This window comes from Dasypus novemcinctus, chromosome 26 (genome assembly GCF_030445035.2).
Source record: "Dasypus novemcinctus isolate mDasNov1 chromosome 26, mDasNov1.1.hap2, whole genome shotgun sequence".
Classification (NCBI taxonomy): domain Eukaryota; kingdom Metazoa; phylum Chordata; class Mammalia; order Cingulata; family Dasypodidae; genus Dasypus; species Dasypus novemcinctus.
This window is the reverse complement of record NC_080698.1, coordinates 16,848,856-16,864,286: the sequence shown is the minus strand read 5'-3', so window position 1 is coordinate 16,864,286 and position 15,431 is coordinate 16,848,856. Positions and strand designations below refer to the sequence as shown.

General features: G+C 37.2%; 1 protein-coding gene across 20 annotated transcripts in view; it reads left to right on the top strand.

Moving 5' to 3' along the window:
- The window catches only part of ERC2 (ELKS/RAB6-interacting/CAST family member 2), a 999,838-nt gene that overhangs the window by 334,072 nt on the left and 650,335 nt on the right, over positions 1-15,431 (top strand). For all 20 annotated transcript variants that reach the window (XR_011647540.1, XR_011647537.1, XR_011647539.1 and 17 more), the window contains one exon: positions 13,666-13,740. Coding sequence is in view for 10 of the 20 variants with exons in the window: in XM_071212097.1 (XP_071068198.1) it covers positions 13,666-13,740 (75 nt within the window). In the remaining 10 variants the exon portion in view is untranslated. The remainder of the gene's footprint in view (positions 1-13,665; positions 13,741-15,431) is intronic.

Genomic DNA, 15,431 nt, shown 5'->3' with positions numbered 1-15,431 from the left:
ACATACTTCTCTCATTTCAACTTGATGTATCTGTGATATAGCGAAAGATACTGAGGATCAGAGAAGATTCAGTACCTCGCCTGAGTTTGCATATCTCATAGATGGAGAAGACAGGATGGGTCTAACTCTAGAGGGTGAATTTTAAGACTTTATGAACTTTACTTCCCGATGAGGTTTTATTTTTAACTCATATTATTAATTTGTTATTTTAGTATGCATGAACAAAGAATATGGTTGATATCATTTCTGTCTTTTGGAATCCATTTGAAATTTTTTCTTGGAGGCCTGGTGTGTGATCAGTATTTTAAAATAGTCCATGGAATCTTGAAGTGAAGGTCTATAGAAGTCAAAGTTCAGAGTAATTCTCCACTAATTCAGCCTTATTGATTATATCATGTAAATCTTTTAGGTTATTATTTTTTAATTCTTTGAATGTGAAAGATTGAGAAGGATGTTAACATTAGAAAATAGTTGTTTTCTCCCCCATTCCTTCTTGTGTACGCAATTGTGCTTACTCTTTAAGTATTAATATCTAATGTGGATATCAGTGTAAAAAAATATTATTTAGAGAAGTTTCTTTAAATTTTCAAGTACTGAAGAAAAGAGTGGGAAATGGAGACTGAAACAAGGATAAAGAGGGAATTGACTGCAATGGAAGAAGCCATTGGGGATATAGATGTCAACTTCAAACTTCAAGTCAAAGCCAAGTGGTGAAACATTGGCAGTATCATATGGTGGTGAGGAGCAGAGACCCTGAAGCCAGAGTGCTTGGGAGTAAGCCCCAGCTCTGCAATTCATTAGATTTTCTTGGGCAATTTACTAAGTTCTCCATGCTTCCTTTCCTTGGGTAAAAAATGGTTACTGTGAGGATTAAACAAGTTAATATTTATGAAATGCTTGGAAGAGTGCATTTGTGTAAGGAATGGTTAGTTTTTGTTATTCTTCACATAAGACTCCTTTTGGCCAGAAAGTATTATATAAGTTACAAGCTTATAAGTACAGTGTCATTTGTACTGTTTCATTTAATCAGTCAACAGTATTTATTGAGCCCGTACTCTTGGTAGGCACTGTATTAGTGACTGGGCATATAATGGACAAATACAGCCCCTGTCCTCATGGAGTTTACCATTCACTGGCACACACAGACATGAACCAATTAATTTTATAAACTGGTATAAAATTGCAGTCATATCCAATGTTACGAAGGAAAAGGGCACTATGCTATGAGGATAAATAAGAGGGGGCAGGATGTAGACCAATATGAAGCATCAGCCAAGGGTCTTCCTAGGTGTATTTGTAATCTATGACTGTGTAACTAAGTGATGCAATCAATGGCTTAAAGCAACAAGCATTTACGATCTCAGATTCTGTGGGTCAGGAATTTGGGGGTCACTTAGTTGAGTACTTCTGGTTCATAGTTTCTTGTGAAGTTGCTATCGAGCTGCTGGGCAGGGCTGCTGCAGTCATCAGAAGGCTTGCCTGGGGCTGGCTGATCCACTTCCATGACAGCTGATTCACATGACTATTGGCAGGAGGCCTCAGATTCTTGCTACATGGGCCTCTCTATGGGGCAGCTTGAGTGTCTCATGACATGGCAGCTGGCTTCCCCCAAAGCTAGTGATCCAAGAGAGCAAACAAGGAGGACACTACAGTGATTTTTATGATTCAGTCTCAGAAGTCACTTCCACCATATTCTCTGTTAGAAGTGAGTTGCTAAGGCTACGCCCCAGATAAGGGGAAGATATTTAGGATTCACCTTATGAAAAAAGTGTCAAAGACTTTCTGGCTTATTTTAAACTACCATATGAGGAGTTAATGTTTTCCCTTATATTCGTAGGATGAATAATGAGGATAATCTAGACCAGGGATGACAAACTTTTTTCTGCAAAAGGCCAGATAGTCACTATTTTCAGCTTTGTGGGGCCATATGGTCTCTGTCACAACTACTCAACTCTGTTACTGTAGCATGGAAGCAACCATAGACAATATGTAAATAAATGGGCATGCTAGTCTTCCAATGAAACTTTGTTTATAAAACCAGGGTGGTGGTCTAGATTGGCCTGCAGGCTGTATAGTTGTTTATCCCTTGTAGGCATGGGAGAATAAAAGTTTGGAAGATTATTCCCAACAGAGGAAACAGAATATTTCAGAAAGAACAGAATTATTATGAGTTTGAGTATAAAGTCACCTAAATCTGAGTAATTGGATAAAGGAAATGATCGGTTGAATAGCATACAATGAAGAAATTATAGCCTGAACCTCTTCTTGCCTCTCATACACCACAGTCCGTTTCCATCCTCACATCCACCCAAACTGCTTTTATCGAAGGTCACTGATGACTTGCTTGTTGCTAAGTCCAGTGGCCAATTTTCTAGATTCATCCTATTGATCTCTTAGCAGCAGTTGACATGGTGGTCATGTCCTCATCTTGTGGGCACACTTTCTTCACTTGATTTCCAGGCTGCCACACTCCTCCTTCTCCCCCTACTTCACTAACAGTTCCAGCTCAGTCTCCTTTGCTAATTTCTCCTCATGCCCCATATCCCTTAATTTTGGAGTGACCTTGGGCTTAGTTCTGTCATCGCTCTTCCCATGCTTAGTCTCTAGTTATCTCATCTAGGCTTATGGCTCTAAATGTGATCTATTTGCTGATCACATATTTGTAATTATAGCTCTTCTCACTCATCTTCTCTCCAGACTCATATATTCAGTCACCTATGAAACATCTTCACTAGACTGTCTAGCAATATCACAAACTTAACACATACAAAACCAAACTCTTGGTTCTCATCTCCCCCAACTTCGCCTCCTCATTCTTCTCTATTTTGGTAATCCACCTCCATTCTTCCTGTTTTTCGGGCTAAAAACTTTGAAGCTATCCTTGACTTCCCTCTTTCTCTATTTCCAGGCCATCTTATCAAGTCAGTCTCTCCTTCAAAATATATCCAAACTCAACCCCTTCTCGCTGCCTCCACTCTGTCACACTGGCCCAAGGCTCTGCCATCCCTTGCTAGGGTTATTCCAATTGCCTCCATCTGATCTTTCCAATTCTGCCATTTCCACTCCAAGCTGATTTCAGTATAGCACCTGAAGTAATATTTTCAGAATGTGCTTCATGTTATGATTTGTCTTGGCTCAGAACTTTCCAATGGCTTCCCCTTCCCATTTTGCTCAGAATAAACCAGCACCCCCAAAATGGACTCAAGCATAGAATAAATCCTTCTATAATCCCAACCCTATACTTCTCTCACCTACTTCTTCCCCCTTCCATCCCTTATTCTGCTCCAACCACCAGTAGCATTTGCTGCTCCTTTGCCCAGAATATCTTTACAGCCTGTTTCCTTATTCCCTTTGCTCAGATATCACCTTTTCATGATGCCAATCCTGACCAACCTATCTAAAATTGCAGTTGATCACAGTTTCCCACCATACTCTGTTCTATATTCCTGAATTATTTTTCTCTATAGCATTTACAACAAACTGGTTTAGTATTCTTTTTAAATTGTGTCTTTCTCCTGTTGGATCTAGGGAAAAAAAAAAACATGAGGGCTGGGATATTTGGTCAGTTTACTGCTATATCCTTTTATCAAAATGTTATTTGAATATATGAACCTGCCATATCTCAAAACTGATGTGAGCAGATATTTGATATTGAAGTGTTACTTTCCTGTCAGTTTCTTCATTTGGTTTGGCCCAAAAGAGAGGCAATTTTAAAACATGCCTTCAGATGCTTTGGTAATCCTCTTTGGAATCAGAACAGTCATGTAGCTGCTTTAACAGAGTACAGCAGAAGTGATGTGATCAGAATTCTGAGGCCTCTGCCTTATTCACTGGAGATCTTAATCCAAAATGTATGAGTTTGGACTATCCTGAAGTTGCCATGCTGTGAGGAAGTCCAAGACACTTGGAAAGACCTTATACAGGTGGTCAGGTTGACAATCCAACTATGAAAGCTTTCAAGTCATGCCGAGGCACCAGACATAAATGAAAACCTCATTTTGGAAGTGGATCCAGAAGTTCCAGGTGTTCAGGCCTTGGCCATCATGCTGTAGAGACAAGCCATCCCCATTGTACCCTTTCTGACTTTTTGACCCACAATTCATAAGCATAATAAAATGGTGGTTGTTTGACAACACTAAGTTTGGGATATTTTGTTACATAGTAATTGCTAACTGGAACAGTAAGAGGAAAAGGCTAGAATAAAAGAGCAATTATCTTTGGAAAGAAAGTTAAGTTTTAAGTTTTTTTTATCTACTGAAATGAGTATATGGTGTGTGCACATTCATGTGTATGTGAGCATTATTTTGCCAGGCTCATCTTGGAAGCTTATATCTATCCAGATTGATTCACTAGACTTTAGCATCTCATTAACTGTGACAAAATGTCTTACCAATGAGCCACTTGAGATTGCATGCCCAAATTCTCGTTTCTTGGTGCCTTTCCATATTTATCACCAGAAGGAACTGATAATATTAAGCCAGTTAAGGCAAATCTGGTCATGAAATTATAGGAAAATAAATAACTTGGAGATCAGTGTCACAGTGAGATTTCAAATTTTGTGATGCTGCCAATTTTCTGCTTTTATTATTGTTATATTTTTATTTTTCATTGGAGAAGTTGTGGGTTTACAGAGCAATCATGCATAAAATATAGAATTCCTATATACCACCCACCACCAACACCTTGCATTGATATAGAACATGTGTTACAATTGATGATAGTATATTTTTATATTTGTACTACTAATTAAAGTCCATGGTTTAAATTAGTTCACATGTAGTGTACTTCCATGGATTTTAAAAAAGTTTTATTCTCTTACCATATATGTAATCTAGCATTTCCCCTTTTAATTATATTCAGTGCTGTTAATTGCATATACAGTGTTGAGCTACCATCACTACCATCCATTACCAAAACATTTCCATCATTCCAAATAGGAACCCTGACCATTTTACTTTGAGCCTTAATGTCTTGTTCCTGATATCCTTCCCATCCTCTGGTAACCTGTATTCTAGATTCTGACTCTATGAGTTTGCTTATTCTAATTGTTTCAAGTCAGTGAGATCATACAATATTTGTCCTTTTGTGTCTGTCTTATTTCATTCAACATTATATCTTCAAAGTTCATCCATGTTATTGTATATATCAGGACTTCACTCCTTTTTACAAGTGCATAATATTCCATGGTCTGTATATATTACATTTTATTTGTCCACTCATTGATTGGTGGCTGCTTCCATCTTTTGGCAATTTTGAGTAATACCACTCTGAACATCAGTGTGAAAATATGTGTTTGAGCCCCATATTTCTTTTGGGTATATATACCTTAGTACTGAGATTGCCATGTGAAATGGTAGTTCTATACTTAGCTTTATAGGAACTGCCAAACTCTTCTCCAGTGTCTGTACCATTTTACATTCCCACCAGCAATGAATGTTTCTATTTTTCAGCATTCTTTCCAACACTTGTTCTTTCCTGTTATGTTAATAGCAGCCATTCTAATAAGTGTGAGATAGTGTCTCATTGTGGTTTTGATTTACATTTCCCTGATAGTGAATGATGGTGAATATCTTTACATGTGCTTTCTGTCCATTTTATATATCTTCTTTGGAAAGATGTCTTTTCAAGTATTTCCCCCTTATTTAATCAGGTTGTGTATTTGTTGCTAAGTTAAAGGATTTCTTTATACAGGACATTAATCCTTTATTGCATATGTGGTTTCCAAATATTTTTTCCTGTTGTGAGGTTTTCTGTTTACTTTCAGGATAAAGTCCTTTGAAGAACAAAAGTTTTTTATTTTGATGAGGCTTCATTTATCTATTTGTTCTTTCTTTTTTGCTTGTGTTTGGGTGTAAATTTTTAGAAACCATTGTCTAATACAAGGTCCTGAAGATGGTTGCCCGTATTTTCTTCTAAGGGTTTGATAGTTCTAACTCTTACATTTATGTCTTTGGTTCACTTTGAGTTTATTTTTGTATATTGTATAATTTTTGTAAATGGTGTGAGGTCTTCCTTCTTTATTTTACAAATGGGCTGTTTCCCCCAGCACCATTTGTTACAGAGAATATTTTTTCCCAATTGAGTGGTCTTTGCCACCTTGTCAAAAATCAGTTGGCCATAATTGTAAGGGTTGATTTCTGAGCTCTCTATTCTATTCCATTGGTCTATATGTTGTCCTTATGCCAGTACTATGCTGTTTTGATTACGTGTGCTTTATAATAAGATTTAAGATTGAGAACTTCATTCAACTTCATTCTTCTTTTTCAAGATGGTTTTAGCTATTTGGGTCCCTTTTCCCTTCCCTATAAATTTGATGATTGACTTTTCCAGTTCTGCAAAGAAGGTTGCTGGAATTTTGGTTGTGATTGCTTAGAGTCTATGAATTTCTTTGGATAGTTTTGATATCTTGATGACATTTTGGTTTCTAATCCATGAACACAGACTATGCTTCCATTTATTTAGGTTTTCTTTAATTGCTTTTAGCAGTGTTTTGTAGTTCTCTGTGTACATGTCATTTACATTCTTGGTTAGGTTTGTTTCTAGATTTTTGATTCTTTTAATTGCTAATTTGAATGGAATATTTTGCTTGGTTTCATCTTCTGATTGTTCATTGCCTGTGTATAGAAACACTGCTGATTTTGAGGTGTTGATCTTGTACTCAGACACTTTGCTGAAATAATTTCTTAGTTCTCAGAGCTTTGTTTTAGATTTTTCAGGATTTTCTGTATATAAGGTCATATTGTCTGCAAATAAGAAAAGTTTTACTTCATTCTTTCCAATCTGGATGGCTTTTATTTCTTTATCTTGCCTAATTGCTCTGGCAAGAAATTCCAGTACAACATTGACTAACAGTGGTGATAGTAGGCATCCTTGTCTTGTACTTGATTTTAGAGAGAATGTTTTCAGTCTTTCATCCTTAAATGGAACATTAGCTGTGGGCTTTTCAAAAATGTTCTTTATCAAGTTGTGGAAGTTTCCTTCTATTCCTAGTGCTCTCAGTGTTTTTATCAAGAAAGGGTGCTGTATTTTGTCAAATGCCTTTTCTCCATCAATTGAGATGATCATGTGTTATTTTAATTTCCTTCTGTTAAAGTGGTATATGATATTAATTGCTTTTCTTATGTTGAACCAACCTTGCATACCAGTGATAAATCCCACTTGATCATGCTGTATATATTTTTTTAACATCCATTGGATTTGGTTTGCTAGTATTTTGTTGAACAATTTTGCCTCTTTATTCATATGAGAAATTTCATCTGTAATTTTCTTGTGGTATCTTTATCTGGTTTCATAAAATGTGTTGGGTAATTTTCCTGCCTTTTCAATTTTTGGGGGAAGAGTTTAAACAGGATTGGTGTTAATTCTTCTAGAAATGTTAGTAAAATTCACCTGTGAAGCTATCTGGTCCTGGGCTCTTCTTTGCTGGGAGGGTTTTGATACTGATTCAATATCTCTATTAGTAATTTATTTGTTGAGATTTTCTGTTTCTTCTTGAGTCAATGTTTTTGTGTTTCTAAGAATTTGTTCATTTATCTAGATTATCTAATTTATTGGCATACAGGTTTTCTTAGTATCCTTTTCTAGTCCTTTTTATTCAGCAGGGTCAGTAGTGTCTCCTTTTTTATTTCTGATTTTTGTTATATGTGTCCTCTTTTTTTCTTGGTCAGTCTAGCAAAGGTTTGTCAATTTTGTTGATCTTTTCAAAGAGCCAACTTTTTGTTTTCTTGATTAATATAGTTTTATTGTTTTCTATTTCATTTATCTCTCCTCTAATCTTTTTTATTTCCTTCCTTATGCTTGATTTGGGTTTAGTTTGCTCTTCTTTTTCTAGTTCTTACAGTTCTGAGGTTAGGTCTCTGATTTGAAGTCTTTCTTTTTTTCTAATGTAAGCATTTAGAGCTATAAGTTTCCTTCTTAGTATTGCCTTCACTGCAGCCCATAAATTTTGATATGTTGTATTTTCATTTTCATTTTGCCTCAAGATATTTCCTAATTTTGCTTTTGATTTTCTCTGTAACCCATTGGTTTTTAAAGAATATGCTGTTTAACTTCCACATATTTATGAATTTTCCCTGTCTTCTTGTGTTTTTGATTTTTTAAACTTTATTCCATTGTGGTCAGTATACAATGTATGGTTTCAACATTTGCGAGTTTATTGAGACTAGTTTTGTGACCCAACATATGGTCTATCCTGGAGAGTGAGCCATGTGTACTCAAGAAGGATGAATATTCTGTGATTTTGGGTGATGTGTTCTATGTATATCTGTTAGGTCTAGTTATTTTAACATATCATGCAATTTCTGTACTTCTTTACTAATCTTCTGACTAGATGTTCTATTCATTATTAAGAGTATTGTGTTATAGCCTCCTACTGTTAATGTAGAACCGTAGCTTTCTCTCTTGAAATCTGTCAGTATTTGCTTCATATACTTAGGGGCTCTTCTGTTAGGTGCATATAGATTTATAATTGTTGTATCTTCCTGTTGAATCACCCCTTTAGCAATCATGATCATCTTTGTCTTTTGTAATTTTGACTAAAAGCCTATTTTATATGATATTCATATAGTCACCCAGCTTTCTTTTGGTTACTACTTGCATGGTATTTTTTTCCATCCTTTTACCATCAACTTACTTGTGTCTTTGACCTTAAGGTGCATCTCCTGCAGACAGTACATAGTTGGGTCATGTTTTCTAATCTATTCTGCCAATTTCTGCCTTTTGACTGGGCAGTTTAATCCATTACATTTAAATTCACTGCTGATATTACAGGATCTTTCTTCTGCCCTTAATGTATTTTGCCTTTGTAAGTCTTATGCTTTTATTTTTCTTCTGCTTTAAATGCTGAGAATGGAGATGACTAGAAATACCCACCATAGATGAGTATTTCAGAGCCAGTTGCCTATTAAAATCAGTACAATCTCAGAATTGGAACAGATTCACAAAGCTCATTATTCTACAGCTTAGAGAGGGGAAGGGGTGTGCCGAAGATCTTAGGCAGGGACTATGGGTTCCTGACTCCCGACTCCTGACTCCAAGTACACTCTTCTTGCCACGCAGTAAGTGGTTCTTAGCCAGAAATGTGGCTTGAAGATGAACTTCTGGACCCTTTGAACCAGCTGAAATGGCACACACCATCTTGTTTGTGTGTGCTTTTGTGGCCTTTTCTGGAGAGAATCCACATCTTCTGTCTGATTCTTAAAGAGATCTAAGACCCAGGAAAGTTTAAGGGCCCTGTACTTGATGATGTAATACTGTCTTTCTAAAAACTACCAGAGTAAGTCTTGTACTCCTCCCCCATACCTATACACCAAATGTTCCTGCGAAAGTTCTTTAGTTCTTTAAGATCAATGCATAATTGGTGCACCTCTCAGGTAGTTAGGGATAGCTGGAGTACCCAGCAATCAACTCATGTGCGTTTAGGGAAAAAAAAAAGGCAAGCAATTACACTAAAATCACTTTAGAGACTCAAAAGCACCAGACATTACAGGGGTACTTAGGTGAGTATTATTTTTTCCTTGAAACCATTACAGTAGTTAAGGTAGAGAGAGCTAAGATCTCTGCAAATAACCCTGAAAGCTCAGAGGCTTAACTTAATAGAATTTTATTTCTTATTCATACCATCATCCACTACAGGTTCCAATAGATTTTTTCCTTGTGTTTCGGGAACCCAGTCTTCTTTTACTTTGGACTCTGCCATATTCTTGGATCCTGGGATCCCTTTCTTTTAGCTGGATGGCAAGGGAAAGGGGGAGAATTAAGGACTGGGTAGGTTATGGTTCAAACCCAAAAGAGTATTTTTACCCACATTCTGCTGGCCAGAAATAGGTCAGATGGCCCCATGGAGATCTAGGGGCTGTTGATGGGGTTGCTTTCCAGCAACTCTACACTATGGAAGAGGGAGCACAGGGTCAACTGGTCATTTCTGCCATGGAGTGAGCATTTTCAGGATCCTAAATCTCAGGGTGGCTGAACTGAGATGGGGATGGGCCTTTTCAGCCCATTCATATGGTCAGGTTGCAGATCCCAGTCCTCACTCTAATTTGGCCTAGGTGTTAAGTGATCATCAGAAACTGTGTTGTCAGGATTGAAAAATAGTATAGTTCAATATGAAATTACAGTTCTCAAGTAATTGGAGATTTTATTTTATTTCATTTTTTTAAGGAGTGACACAGGGTAGAGGACCAAGCCATCTGGATGTTGAGCTGGTTTATATTACAATAGAACTTGTATAATTGTAGCAAAGAGAACTGTTTCCATTTTTGCAAAAATTTTTGTTGCAATCTTAGCTTTGTTTTGCATGTTTGCCCTTAAAAATGTTTTCCTGTTTGGCAGAAATTGCAACAGCATATGACTTTACCCTATGGTTTTTATTTTCATTGCGTTGGTTAGTTAGTTCTTGATTATTTCTATTTGTTTTACACAAGCTTGGCCTCTCTTCTTAAAATGTCTTATTATTTTTATTCTTGAATTGGAATAGGCTATGGCATGAAATTATCATGAATTTAATTTTCAGGTTTTTTTTGTTCTTAAGATTTTGATGCTATCTGGGATCAGAATTGGTGACTTTTGAAAATGTATTTCTTCTACCACAGTGCCCTTAGCACAGTGCAACTCTGTTATTTACTTTTTGTTTTCTCGTCTATAAAATGAGATTTTATTGGTCCTGTGAACTCCACATTACTTAAAAGTAATGTTCTTACACTGGTGAGGGCTGTATTAGTCTTCCAAAGGGGTGCTGATGCAAAACACCAGAAATCTGCTGGACGTTATAAAGGGTATTTATATGGGAGTAGGAACTTACAATTACCAGGCCATAAAGTGTAAGTTACTTCCCTCACCAAAGTCTATTTCTACATGTTGGAGCAAGATGGCTGCTGACATCTGTGAGGGTTCAGGCTTTCTGGGTTCCTCTGGGCTCAGCTCCTCTGTTTCCTACACAAGGTCAACTGTAGACTATGAGGCTCTCTAGGCTTTGCCTCTCTCGACAAGGTCAGCTGTAGACTATCAGGTGAATGTCTGTCTCTTTCCTCGGGGCTCCAGCTTAAGACTTCAACATCAAACTCCAACATCAAAACTCCAACATCAGAAACTCCCAACACTGTCCTTTGCCATGACTTTTATCTGTGAATCCCCACCCACCAAGAGGCAGGAACTCATGCCCTAATGATGTGGCCCAATTAAAGCCCTAATCATAACTCAATCAGACCTGGTAAAATCAGATTACAAACATAATACAGTATCTATTTTTGGAATTCATAACCATATCAAACTGCTACTAGGGCTAAGTAACTTTTGTGGGTTTTTTTGGAGTTTGACGTCCTTATGGAATTCTTCCAGTGGTGTTTTTGACTAGCCAGATTGTACTGCCTATGAAAGCCAAATTTTGGAAACTCGGGCTAATAATTAATGTTACAAATTAAATATACAACTCACAATTAAATAATGATAAAAAACAATGCATCCTAAGTTTTTGGTTACATCTTACTATTATCTGTGTTTTTAAAGTTATTTACATATCTTGTGTTTATATAAGGGAAATACTATACATCGGGGCACTACTGTGCATTTTTTTCCCAACTCTGCATTCAATAGCAGCACTTAAGTAACTTGTGGGTCATCGTGGGTGCTGGTTGTTAAATGTTTACTGGGTTCCCACAAGTCCTAAACCTCAGAAGTTGGTGTTGAGCTTTGAAAGAGACAAAGTAAGTGCCTGGGGCATTGTAGGTGCTCAGTAAACAAGAGCTGCTTTTAAGGCCATTTCTCTTTGATGAGAGGTTGGCTATGGGTCCCTTCAGAAAATCTCTACCATTACAGGAGGCCTGAAGACGACCACTGTTGCTGGCGCATTGCAGTCCAGGATTCCCCAAAGGGCACGGGCTCTTTTTCTATTTCTCTTTTCATAAAATAGGTTCAGTAATACTTGACTTCATCCCTTACAGGGATTTGTTAGGGGTAAAAATCACTTAACTTACATGAGAACATTTGAATAGTTAGGAAGCACACTATTTTAAGAGGAGGTGGAGAATTAGTTTCATGAAAGTTTGTCAATTTGTGCCAGTGATGACTCTGAGAAGAAAACATGCACATCATACCCCCTGCCCTACCCGCAGCCCAGAGTTGCAGCATGATTCACCGGTGGTGGTCACCTTCACGTGTGTGGGATGGTGGACCAGGGTTTAGGGTCAAGTGTTCTTGGTCCACTGGCAAATAAGATCAACGAAATGGATGTGGGTGCCCTGCTTTGGTTTGAGGGCACCAGTCTTCTGACGTTTTTTGTGTCAATATGTCCTAACTTGATGAAATGGCAGTGATGATAAATGGTAGTGGTGGAGGTGGAATTATTTTTAAATGTCCTTACATGGTAAAAGTTGGAGCTTATATTGATCCTCTTTGCACCTCTCGTGAGTCTTTTGTTGTTCTAAATGCCTGCGGGCCAATGGAGCAGGGGTTCTTAACCTTTTTTGTTCCACGGACCCCTTTGCCAGTCAGGTGAAAACCACATGCCCCTTACTAAGTCCACACTATGCTGTGTATTATTTAATAAATATATTAAACCCACATCAACACGTCCCCACAAAAGTAATGTTTTTCTGTATTTCAGTTTAGCTCATGGACCCATGGTTAAGAATGCCTGGCCTAGAACTACTCCACATTGACCTTAAATTGATGTTGACTCCAGATTGAGTTTTCTGGAGGCAGAATTAAGTCTCAGTGAAATTACTCCATAGGTGACCTGTATCAGCAGCATGGACATATGTTGCTTATCCTGTCATAGTCTACTTAAATAAAACAGTTAATAATTATTGAGAAAATCAAATCATGAACTGAGCAAACCTTATCATTATCACTTCCTCTTCTGCCAAGACAACTTTTCAAAGTCTTGCCAGACCTGTTGTTTGGGGTGGAGGCATATATAAAGTGAAACTTCAAGCTTAAAATTATAATTGCGTTATTTGCTTTTTACCGAAAGAACTATTTGGCATATTCCAGGAGTTCTTGGGACCACATTTGGCTTTAACCATTTTTGTCTCTCCTCTAGCATGGTTGATATTAATGCCAATTTTAATTTCTTGTCATCATGAGTACATAAATATATCATCCACAGATGTGATTTTCAACAAGGACTGAAACTGTAAATTAGAAAGCAAGAGATTCACAGGGTTTCATCAGATCGATTTACTTCCAAAAGTGACACAGTTGTATTGAAAAGGTTTTAAATTGCTCATTTCAAACCTGCCCCGGTAGCAAATTGCCACGCCTCCAGCGGATTTGCAACCACATTAGTCATTTTCCTTCCTCTGTTTCCTTGCTGTATTTGCATTGGGAGCACAGAGTAATGTAATTTAGTAAATTATGATTTAATGGCTGGGCATCAGCCCCAGTGTTGAACAGTATTTGGAATATGATTACTTGCTGGCTTTGTCACAGTTGACATTAATTATTGATGGAAGTTTCAGAAATAGCGCATGTGCCAGGAGCTTTTCACCGGAACACAGGCTCCAGGCAGGAGGGATGCTAAAGAGTGTGGGGGAAGAGGCACCTGTGGCTTGTTTATGTCTGTGCAAGGGAAACCTCGACCCAGTGGGCTGCGTGGAACCTGTGTAAGGGCTATGTTGTAACGGAAGGATGAACCGGCAGGCTTATTTCTATCGTGTTCCTCCCCAGGAATTGCACAGAAGAAGCCAACTTCAGCCTGAGCCAGCCAAGACGAAGGCTCTCCAGACTGTCATCGAAATGAAGGTAGGAGCTGTGTACATTTGTCAGAAACAGCTGTGCCTCAGGAGTTTGCTCTAACTTGATAGTGAATTTGTGAAATAACCGTGTCATTTTTGTTTTATTTTCTAGGCACCCTGGTAGGGGCTTTTGTTCAGGGTCTTTTTGCCTTCCTTGGTGTATCTAACTTACCCTTTATTAGGATGCCTTGTCTGGGTAAAAGAATAAGGGTTCAAGGATCCCTTGACTGAAAGGAGCTGGGTTAATTTTCGGAGCATGGCTGATGCCTTTAACCATAAGGAAGGTTTTGCTTGTGTTTTGAAAGTGAATCTCTAAAGCTAGAATAAATTTCCTCCATTTACATTACAAATGAAAAGACACATTTGAGAAACTAGGCTTTGGCAAAGGGGAGCAGGTTTTTAAAAAAAAATTATTTAGCAAATTTTTTATTGTCTTTTTTTTTAAAGATAGAGATCACACAAAATGTTACATTAAAGGGAAGTAATTTTAATGGAGTCATGAAATATTTAAAATTATACTATCAACAAAGTTTGTTTTTCAAAGAATAATACTTTCTCAAGACTCCAGTATTTTCTCTTAACCAAGACTGGAAGTAATAACACTTCCAGTATCCTCTTAGCACAAAGTATCCTGTTTAGCTATGGAAGCATAGAGATACAGTATTTAAAAATTATACAAAGTTAGCTCCAAGGATGGATGGAGAACAATTTAAGAGTAATGAAGTAAATGATGATGGTCAACCTATGATCTATGACTAAAAAATAGATAAAAGTGAAATTCAACTGCTTTGTCAGTATCTAGACATCCGAAGTCTTTCAACTTCAAGTTTTGACAGAAGGAAGCAAACTTGATTTATATTGTTCTATTAAGATAAAGGATTTTATAGTGAACGTTTTTGCAATCTGGAAATTCCACACTTGCTTGTTAACACTCAGGACTTTGCTGGTCAACACTGGCCTACAAGAAATTTGTGAGGCTTGTGGATAGGATAATGGTTTTGCTGTCTGTCTTGCAGCACATGATTTTGAATTGTTTGCAACAATATTCCCAAGTCCTAGGAAAAAGAAACTAATTCAAGTTATTGAATTCTTGGCATGTATAAATCTGATTTGGGATTTTTTTTTTCCTGGTCAGTGACATTGTCTTCAATCAAGTAGTTTTTTGTGGAAATAATGTAGAACATTTGCTTTATATGTCCCCATATGGTTTATATGTCCCCTAAATGAGGTTACGTGAGTCAAAACACTCATAATGTATTTTCAGCAGATTGCTTTGAAAGATATCTTCAAGGGATCAAGTGCCAGTGGGATTAAAAAATACTTGTAAATCCTGGCTCATCAATTGTTTTGATTTTGTATAATTTTTGTTTATTTTAAATGAAACTTAAAATTCTACATTTGGGGCAGCTGAAATTCATAACCGAGATTTCGTTTTTACTTCACATTGGAGACCAAACCTGAAACTTGGTTGAGATTGAGATTAGGGTTGAGGCAGGGGTAGGGGGTGGGGGGGATGGAGGTAAAAGAGAGAACAAAAAATTTGATTTTTTTTCAGTTTTCCTTCCACCCACCTCCTAATTCCCTACCCCAACACAAACAGTAATTGAGAACAGGATGCATATAACAATATTTAAAAATTATATATATATATTTTTTTAAAGAATGAGTGAATTCCAGAAATCTTTGAAGAGACTAAGA